Genomic DNA, 9,409 nt, shown 5'->3' on the forward strand with positions numbered 1-9,409 from the left:
TTGAACTTCAGCTCCCATAAGAATTGCAAATAATAATGTATCTGCATTACATTCAGCTCGAACATTTCTACTAATCCGTTGTTTTTGAGCTTCGACAGATGTTGTTTTCATTTGTATTATATTTTTCCTTATTTGAACTTAAATAGGCAACACAGCATTTTGCCTATCAAATCTAAAGGAAAAGCCATTATCTAACTTGACTACATTTTAGTTTGTTGAATATTTTCTTTAAATCTTCTTTTTTTTTTCAATCAACAATTCTTATTCCATTTTGACTTTCAAATACTTCCCACTCTCTTCTATCATATTTCTTCGGGATATTCTCTTAACTATCCCATTTTTTAAAAATGACAAATTTCTCATTGCCTATTGACCCCCTATTTCATCCAACGGGATTCAAAAGAGTCTGCCTGTCTATTACTGAAAAAAAAATGACCTTTCCTAATGAGAAATTCTGTTTCTTCTTCTATCTCTAAAATAACAAAATTTAATAACAAAATAATAATAATAATAAATTAATATTCAACATGAAAATCAAAGTTCCATTTGATTTGTGAGGAAGATATGGCAGGAAAGCGCTTGTGATAACTGTTTTACAGAGTCTTGTTGTTTTGAAATAAGTAAATGATCAAACCAATCTCTTAAAGAATTGTCTTGACATATGTCTTCAATCTCAAGATTTTGTTGAAGGAGAAATTGAAGAAAGTGAAGTGATGACATAAGAAGGTCTTGATTGTCGATTGGAGTTAAAGTTACCATTTTAATTAAAGCCATTTTCTCTTCAATTGAAAAAGGGTCATGATTTAAAGAAGACTTTATTATTGTTTTAAAAGTTAACCGAGTTAAACTAAGACGAAGTATTTCATCAGAAACAGATAAAGTTTTCGAAGGTAAATCACGGAAAGTGCTAGATTTAAATAATTTTTCTGAGAAAGACTCTGAAGCATCACTCACATTATTTACACAATCTAATATTAATCGGCGTGTAGTGAGGCTAGAATAGTCGTTATTTTTTAAGAACAAACTTAAACATAACTCTTCTATTTCTTTACAATAAACTTGACTTGTAATATTTCTCAATAGTCGTAAAGCTGCTGTGATAGCAGAATCGTTTGCTTCACATGAAAGGTTGATGAATCGAAGAAGAGTGATAAGATAGTTATTGTTAATAACATTAATATTGTTAGCAACTATTTCTCCTAAAATAACGAAGGCAGTAGTTTTAGTTTTGTCTTCTGGAATAGTTAACAGTCTAATAGTCAGAGGAAGAAAAGATGTTAAAACCTTTTCATCATGAACTTTACTTGAAATACAACGAATTAACCAAATCAGGGAATACGGAATCTTTTGAGAAGTTTCAAAAGCTTTTAATAAACGTTGTGGTAATTGATTCTCCATTGAGTATTTTAGAATTAATGGAGAGTCAAGAAGGAGATTACATAAACAACCACAACCTAATCCAATTAACTCATTTTCATTTAAAGAATCCATGAGAATTGGAAAAATATTATATTTAATTAACTCATTATTATAAATTGAATCAAAACCTGTTATATTTTGGATGATACTAAGAAATATTTGTTTTTGATGAATGTTCATTAAGATGTATTGTTGGGTTAATTTATAAATAACACCGCACATAAACATTTCAGTAAAAGGAGGGTGATTTTGTCGTGATGAATTATTGTAAATTTGTTCTAGAACTTTGTTAAACTGTTTTTCCTCTAATTTATTTTCATTTAATTGTTCATAGATATTATGATACCGTTCTTCGTAGCCACGTGGAGATAGTCTTGGAGACTCATCGTCAATAACAGAAACAATTCGTTGTGATGCCAACATTAGTTCTCTTCTTCCTTTTCTTTTTTCAGATAAAACAGCATTTCGTTGTTGACACTGTTGTTTTAAGTTATTAGAGCTTCTGAGTGAAGACATTCTTTGTATATTAAGATCATTCCTGAAAAAAGAGTAATGAAAAGAGAAAACAAATAAAAATGTTTTATATACATATAACAATAAAAAGAAAGTATTATTTTGTAAGTTACAATATAAGAATTTTTAAAAAGAGAAAAACATGGAGTTACCCAAATTTATTGTCATAAACTCCAATAAATATCTTGAAATTAAATATAATGAGAACCAGTGTTCAGATAACCAAACAATTTCAAGAAGAGTATCTTCAAATGGCTAAAAGAAATGTTCTTATTGTAGAGGATATTCGTTCAGCTGAAAAAGAGTTATATAAAAAGTCACAACGATGGGTTCAGAGTATTGCTGGTTTGTTGAGACTATTTGTTTTAAGATTCAATCCTCATTTTTTCCAATATATTTTGTTAATCAAGATGTTTTTATAACTAAAGTAAAAACACTAACAACTTTAGTTGCTGCACGTGCAGGAATTCATGTTTCAGAAACTCTAAAATCATATAATGACAAATTTGAAAATATTGACGTTAGTAATATCCAACGTGTGTGTGTTGCTTTACAACAATTTGGTGAAATAGTTTATAATTTTGTACAAGTATTAGACCAATTACAATTAGATTTGGACCAATGTCTTTGTGAATCACTTCGTTCGTTTATTGATGAAGAGTTATCAATTGCTATAAATGGGCCCAAACTTGATTCTATTAAAATAACAACACCAACTACAAATCCAAAATTATCACAATCAGTTGCAATTACTCAAATGGCAATTAATAAATTTGAGATAGAATCTCTTAAACAATTTACTCATTCTTTTGAAGCCTTTGAAAATTTAACTGATGGAATGTTTACTCTTCATATGTACAAAGAAAGCTATGAATTTGCTAAGAAAGAAGAAGAACAATTAGAGAATGTTTTTGAAGATAATTTAAATACAGAAATGTCTCTCTATAGAAATTATTTTGGTATCTCTATTAAAAGATTACTTGAAGAAGAAAATAGGATGAACGCACAAATTCCAATGGGATTAGAAAAAGCTCTCAAATATTTGTATTCTAATGGTCTTGATAAAGAAGGATTGTTTAGAATAAGTTCAACACCTGATAAGTTGAACTTTATGAAAATAAAATTTTTAGCAATTAATTATTGTAATGAAGATCCTTATCTTGTTGCAAATTTGGTTAAAACATTCTTTAAAGAAATTCCAGGAAATTTAATTCCAAAAAGTTCAATCCCATATTTCCTTGGATGGTATGGTTTGTTTTCTTAAAATCTATTATTTTTATATACCTTTTTTGTTAATTAATCCATACTAATGAATATAGACTCTTTAAAACAACTAGAAAAAAATAGTGAACCTGAAGATATAAATAAACAAGATGAAAAACAATTAGCCATTAAAATAAATGCGGATCTTCCATTGTCAATTCCCTTAGAAAATTATACTTGTCTTAAGTATTTAGTTGCACTTTTATATGAGTTATCCAAAAATCCAAAATCAAAAATGACACCGAGTACTATTTCTACTTGTATCTCTCCTTCTATATTCTATTGTGACCCTTCACTAAAAAATGAAAAACTTCTTGAGTACAACCTCAAGATCAACCAAATATTTTCTTTTATCATTTCACATACACCTGTGGTATTCCCATCTGCTAAACGTTGTTTTACGTCAAGACAAAAAAGTATTTTTTTGCAAAACCCAGACTCAACTGACTCTTCCGATTCACAACCATCTTGTCACTCTTCGAGTTCACAACCTCCACCTTCTCAGTTTATTACTGAATCTCCAAGAACATTATCTACAACGATCTTAATTGATAAAAAAGCTAAAGAAAAGAAGAAAGAAAAGAAATCAAAAATGTCACCTCTTCAAAATCAAGGAAGTATAATGGAAAAAAATATTCCTGGTCTTCAAGAACAACCCTCATCTACTCCACGCTTTAAATCTCCACGATTTTTTGGAAAACGAGGAACTTTATTTGAATCTTCGAGGTTAAGTTTAATGTGACGTGTGTTAATTTAATTTGTGTAGTTGTTTAAAAGAGTACTCAATTAGTTTTGTTTTTCTTTGATTTTTTACAGCAAAGAATACAATATAAGATATTGACTATGAACGCTATAATTGAATAAATAGCTAATAGAATAGTGACTGGAATACTAATAACAATGAAGGTTAATACTTCTTTTGGTAATAATCCACCAGCTGTTTCAAGGACTTTCATTGCTTGATTAGAAAATTCCCATGATGTTCTTGCTGATGGAACGTGATAATGTTCATTTTCTTTTGTATTATTCACAACATCATTACGAAGTCCTAACGCAACAAAAACTTTATGAGCAAGATCTGGTCTATCTGTTAAAATACCTTTAGCACCTAACCCAATTGCACGTGCCATCTCAACTTCATTATTCACAGTGAAATACATAAATGGGGTATCAAGCTCATCTTGTAAGACTTTGTAAAAACCATCAGTCAATATATCAAATCCTTTCATAGACAAATAAGGTGCAAAAAAGTATTCAACATTATTTGGGTTTAAAAAGTAATACAATCGACTTAAACCTAATGCTCCAGCTAGGCCCATACTTAATCCTTCAACTTCATCATTTTCAGTACAGAACATATTACCAACTTGTTGTCTGAAATATACTTGCATAGGATGATAAGAACAGTCAATACAAACTTGTTTATTAATGTTTGGATATTTCTTTAATTCTTGAACTAACATATCAACAGAGGCACTTACTTTATCCTTTAATTCAATAGAAATCCTAACATCTTTACCATAGAACTCATCTAATAATTCATTTAATGTTGTCATAGTAATTCCTTTTCCTCTTAATGGATATGTTTTACCATCTTCTGTGAACCAATAACCAGCATCAACTTTTTTAAGTTCGGCCAATGTGAAATCTTTAACTTGACCTTTAATGTTAGTTGTTCTATTTAACCAATAGTCATGTAATAAAACAAATTTATTGTCTTTTGTCATTTGAATATCACACTCTAACAAATCAACATGGTACTTATAATATGAAATCCTCATTGCTTCAAGAGTGTTTTCAGCATATATCCCTCTTCCTCCTCTATGAGCCACAAGTACTGGAAAATTATTATATTCAACTTGGTGATAATCCCATCCATTTTTTGGTTTAACTATTGCATTTAATAGCAATAGTATTCCATAAATCAAAGCAGTAGTTATAAAAACAGATTTAATAAATGAAATCATTCTCATATAAATTTATGAAAGTAGATTATAAGATTAAAAAAATAGGGTTTTATCTCAGAAACTGATTTTGAAGTAAATTCGTTTAAAATTCCTTCAGTTAAGATTCTTTATTGTTAAGAGAGAAAAATGTTTTTGTTGATATTAAACAATTAACTGATAAGAAGGTCTTTTGTTTCAACCATACTATTACAAATGCCAAAGTTTCAATAGTCAACACATCATTAACAATACTAAAACACATAATACTAAAACAATAATCAACAAAGTTAAAACGAAAGAAGGTATATAAGATTTTATTGTTATCAATATTGTTAAAACCATTAAAAAGTAACTACATAAATACGTTACTTTATTCAATAACTTAAGCAAAGAATTCCTAGTAAGTTAAAGAAGATAAAAACAACAAGGGAAATTACATTGAACCATTCTAAGAGAAATAGAATCAATATTTTCTTTTCTTATTTAGTACTAAATAAAAGATATAAATTATCTGTTTGACCAATCAGAACAATAAATGGTTACCAAGACAATTTAGATGTTAATTTAGTATCTGGTTAGTTATTAAAGGTATAGACAGAAGAAACAAGAGAAAAAAGTTTCAAATTAAAAATAAAGAGATATGACAACAAAAAAATTAGATAATAAACACTACAAAGATTTAAAGAAGTAGGAATCGAAATGGCCAATAATAGTATAAGAGTGTTAGTAAAGAATTAATTAATGAAACATATCAGACATGAGAACAATCTAGAAATAAGTATCAAATTACAAATAAAATTTCATTGTTTAAAGAAATAAAAAATACTTATTTTAAAAATTTTAATAAACAACGAAAAGAGCAAAGAATGAAAATTATGATACAATCTAACTATGACCACCAAAACTCTAAAAAGAAATGTATTAAATCAAAACTTAAAATAAATGATAAAAAAAATAAAAATATACAAGATAAACATCTGGTAGTTTATTTGGTTGTTGTTATTTATATTAGATGAGAAGTTTTTATGAATTATTCAAAATGCTAAAGAAAAAAAAAAGAAAATTAATTCTCATAATATTTTTATTCAAGACAAGAGAACCAATTTTACTTAAAAAAGAAGTATTTTAAGTAAAGAAAATTTAAACAATTAATTAGGCTTAAATCAAATAAAGTTTTAGATTCAGTAATATTTTTATTAATGAATGCTACCATAGACATAATTATGGAAGTGAAGAAATATTTAAATCTATAACCAAGAAATAACATAAAGAAATAGAAAATATAAATATACAATATCTACTTCATTGTATAACATCAACAAATTATTTAATTATAATTAATTACAACAAATACTTATTAACATGAGATGATATTAAATTTACAAAAGACTAAAAATTCTTCAAGATAATAAACAAAAGAAAACATATACTATTGATGTAACTATTGTACAAAATAAAAATATAACAACCAACTATTAAATAAATTAATAAATATAAAGTATTACAAATTAAGAATCTAAAGATGAGATAAGTAGAAATCATTCAAGTCATGATACGTACTGGTTGATTTAGTCATAAGTTATCACCAAAAAATTAAAAGAAATAGAAAATGGTTTAGGCACAATAACGATATAATGTTACCACAAATCAAACAAACGAAATACATTATGTATTGATTATATAATGACCAGAATTGTAATAATATAAAATATAACTAAATTAACCAATACAGTACTCTTGTAATATAAAGAATGGTGAATAAATTAACAATAAATATAATATTATGAATTCTCAAAACAAAGAAAACATGAATAAACATGTATAAATTATTTTTTATTTTTTTTATGAATGTTATTTTTTAAATAAACTTAATTTATAGGATTAATTTATTACTGTTATCTCTTTATTTTTGGAAATGTTTTTATTTAATTTAATGTTATTAATTGATAATTTTTCTGTTATTAAAGACACTAAGTTATCGTGTGTAATACCCAACCTTTATTCGGTATAAAATGATTATTTAGATTAGTTAATGAAATGTTATTGAGTCTACCCCATAAACGAGAAAACTTACTTGAGAAAGAAAATTTTAAGTTAAATTGAATTAAGAAGTTAGTACCTTTTCATTTTAATCAATCACTTTTTTTCTTAATCTCTGACTCTTTAACAATTACTGCTCGTTCTCTTTTTTTAATCTTTTCTAATGTTGGAATAACTTTTTCATTATGTTCATTTAAAATACTCGTTTCTACTGTATCAAAATATTGCAAAGGGTTACTTGGAAGTTCATTTAATAATTCTTCTCTTCCTTTCCAGATGTCTTGTTCTTCAATGTTTTCACACTCCATTTATTTTCAAGAAGATCTCATAATTCATATGGTAGTTTCTCCTCCTATAAAATTATTAATCATTGGAATTATAACTCGGCTTACCTATTATTTGTGGGTGATACTCTCATCATCCATTTTGCCTCCATACGATTTACAAACCTATCTTCTTTCAGAGAACGTATCTCCATATCTTGCTCCATTTGCTAGTTGGGATGGTGTCCATTTTCTGTCTATTGCAATGCATGGATATATCCATGAACACCAACATGCTTTCTTCCCATTGTATCCATTAACCATTCGTTTATTTTCATTAATTGGCACAATATCTGGATTTAGTGAAGTAGACATTTACATTGTTTTTGGTCTACTTATTTCTTTAGTATCTTTCCTTATTGGATTATTAACATTATACGCTATTACAAAAAATCTTATGGGAGAGGTATATGCATTTAAAACTGGAGTTTTATTCTGTTTTGCTCCAGCATCAGTATTTCTTACTTCTGTTTGTTTTCATTTGTGTTATATGCATACCTCATTGGCTCATTAATTAGGTTTATACTGAATCATACTATGGATGTTTCTCATTGTTAGCTTGTTATTACTTATTCTTGAAAAATAATATTATTCTTTCTTGTGTTTTCTTTGCGTTGGCATCATTTACAAGAAGTAATGGATTAATCAACATGGGTTTTGTGTTGTATTATTTTATTAACACAATGGTACCTTTTTCAAGCTTCCCACATGTACAAAAACGTATTTCTGTTAGACACATCATCAACACTGTGTTACTATCAATATCTAATCTCGGTCCCTTTATGATTTATGTCTATTTGGCTTCATCTCAATTTTGTAATTTAGATCCTCTTCCACCATATTGCAAATCTAAATTTCCTAATATGTATTCATACAATCAATCCCGTTATTGGAACCAAGGTTTCTTAAAGTATTGGAGAATAAAAGAAATTCCCAATTTCTTATTATGTGCACCAGCTGCAGTAATTTCATTAGTTTCGACAATTGTATATCTTAAAAAGTATTTTGAGCGTCATCCACTTTTTCATTCTATTATCAAAACTTCAGAATCTAGTAATCCAAAGAGGTTTATGTTACAAAACGATGCATTAGTTTATGTTGTTCATTTGTTCGTTATTGTAGTTTTTGGTTTATTCTGTATGCATACTCAAGTTATCACACGATTTATTTCTGCATGTCCAGCTTTTTATTGGGGATTACTTTGGTTAACTGAACAAAAGCAGTTTGGAGTAATTCGTTATTTACCAATTTTCTATTCAACTTTCTTTACTTTCTTTGGTGGAGTGATGTTTGGATCATTTTATCCATGGACATAAGTGAATAACATGAATCGATGATTATTTGTTTATGAAAGTGTTGTGTTATTTTTTATGAAAAGGAAAAAGATTTTTTATATCTTTTTTTGATTCGTCATTGGTTAATTATTTATTATAATAAAACTAAAAGAAGTAATAAAACAAAAAAAGAAAAAAAACTAAAAATACTTTATTTATGCAACAAATTAAGTATCCCACAACTATCTCATTATTATCTTATGGAACATTTGGGAAACCTATCGATGGTTATGTAGAAATTAATATTCCTTTTCCAACTTTTATTAAAAAAATTCAGTTGGTTGTTGTTTCGTGTTTTACTGGTGTAAAACTTACTGGAGTAACACCTCCTCCAGTACCTCCTTTAACAGTTGACTCTAATATCGATCAATGGCAACGTCTAACAAGTTATCTCTCACCAATATTAACAGTAGATTGTACAGAAGATATTGTATGTAAAAAGCCAAATTCAAGTCCATCATTCATAAAAGAACTTCCACCAGGAATTCATCGTTTTCCATTTTCATTTATTTTACCTCAAACACATTGTCCAATGTTAGTATTACCAAATGAAGAAAGAATTAGATTTGTT

At 27.5% G+C, this 9,409-nt stretch overlaps 5 protein-coding genes across 5 annotated transcripts in view, besides 10 other annotated features; 3 read left to right on the plus strand and 2 right to left on the minus strand.

Moving 5' to 3' along the window:
• Positions 1-473: 473 nt before the first annotated feature.
• Positions 474-523: a sequence feature (AT_rich).
• Positions 524-534: 11 nt separating this feature from the next.
• Positions 535-1,935, minus strand: EDI_046890 (uncharacterized protein; the record flags this gene model as incomplete). Its single annotated transcript, XM_001733532.1, has 1 exon — positions 535-1,935. The coding sequence occupies one exon, from the start codon at positions 1,933-1,935 to the stop codon at positions 535-537; it is 1,401 nt and encodes a 466-aa protein (XP_001733584.1).
• Positions 1,501-1,537: a sequence feature (AT_rich).
• A 197-nt stretch (positions 1,936-2,132) lies between the features above and the next one.
• On the plus strand, positions 2,133-3,937 carry EDI_046900 (uncharacterized protein; the record flags this gene model as incomplete). Its single annotated transcript, XM_001733533.1, has 3 exons — positions 2,133-2,277; positions 2,382-3,182; positions 3,252-3,937. The coding sequence occupies 3 exons, from the start codon at positions 2,133-2,135 to the stop codon at positions 3,935-3,937; spliced, it is 1,632 nt and encodes a 543-aa protein (XP_001733585.1).
• A 40-nt stretch (positions 3,938-3,977) lies between these two features.
• Positions 3,978-5,168, minus strand: EDI_046910 (glycerophosphoryl diester phosphodiesterase, putative; the record flags this gene model as incomplete). Its single annotated transcript, XM_001733534.1, has 1 exon — positions 3,978-5,168. The coding sequence occupies one exon, from the start codon at positions 5,166-5,168 to the stop codon at positions 3,978-3,980; it is 1,191 nt and encodes a 396-aa protein (XP_001733586.1).
• A 763-nt stretch (positions 5,169-5,931) lies between these two features.
• Positions 5,932-5,989: a sequence feature (AT_rich).
• An 85-nt stretch (positions 5,990-6,074) lies between these two features.
• Positions 6,075-6,106: a sequence feature (AT_rich).
• Positions 6,107-6,461: 355 nt separating this feature from the next.
• Positions 6,462-6,485: a sequence feature (AT_rich).
• A 129-nt stretch (positions 6,486-6,614) lies between these two features.
• Positions 6,615-6,639: a sequence feature (AT_rich).
• Positions 6,640-6,898: 259 nt separating this feature from the next.
• Positions 6,899-6,926: a sequence feature (AT_rich).
• Positions 6,927-6,961: 35 nt separating this feature from the next.
• Positions 6,962-7,019: a sequence feature (AT_rich).
• A 40-nt stretch (positions 7,020-7,059) lies between these two features.
• Positions 7,060-7,096: a sequence feature (AT_rich).
• Positions 7,097-7,457: 361 nt separating this feature from the next.
• EDI_046920 (GPI mannosyltransferase, putative) lies at positions 7,458-8,820 on the plus strand (the record flags this gene model as incomplete). Its single annotated transcript, XM_001733535.1, has 2 exons — positions 7,458-7,973; positions 8,023-8,820. 2 exons carry the CDS (start codon positions 7,458-7,460, stop codon positions 8,818-8,820), a joined length of 1,314 nt encoding a protein of 437 aa, XP_001733587.1.
• Positions 8,821-8,936: 116 nt separating this feature from the next.
• Positions 8,937-8,987: a microsatellite.
• A 399-nt stretch (positions 8,988-9,386) lies between these two features.
• The window catches only part of EDI_046930 (uncharacterized protein), a gene marked incomplete at both ends in the record, with an annotated part of 1,839 nt that continues 1,816 nt past the window's right edge, over positions 9,387-9,409 (plus strand). The window contains one exon of the mRNA XM_001733167.1: positions 9,387-9,409. This exon is cut by the window's right edge and continues 1,816 nt beyond it. Within this exon, the coding sequence (XP_001733219.1) occupies positions 9,387-9,409 (23 nt within the window).

This window comes from Entamoeba dispar, genomic scaffold (assembly GCF_000209125.1).
Source record: "Entamoeba dispar SAW760 scf_1105229457545 genomic scaffold, whole genome shotgun sequence".
In the NCBI taxonomy this organism is placed as follows: Eukaryota; Evosea; order Mastigamoebida; family Endamoebidae; genus Entamoeba; species Entamoeba dispar.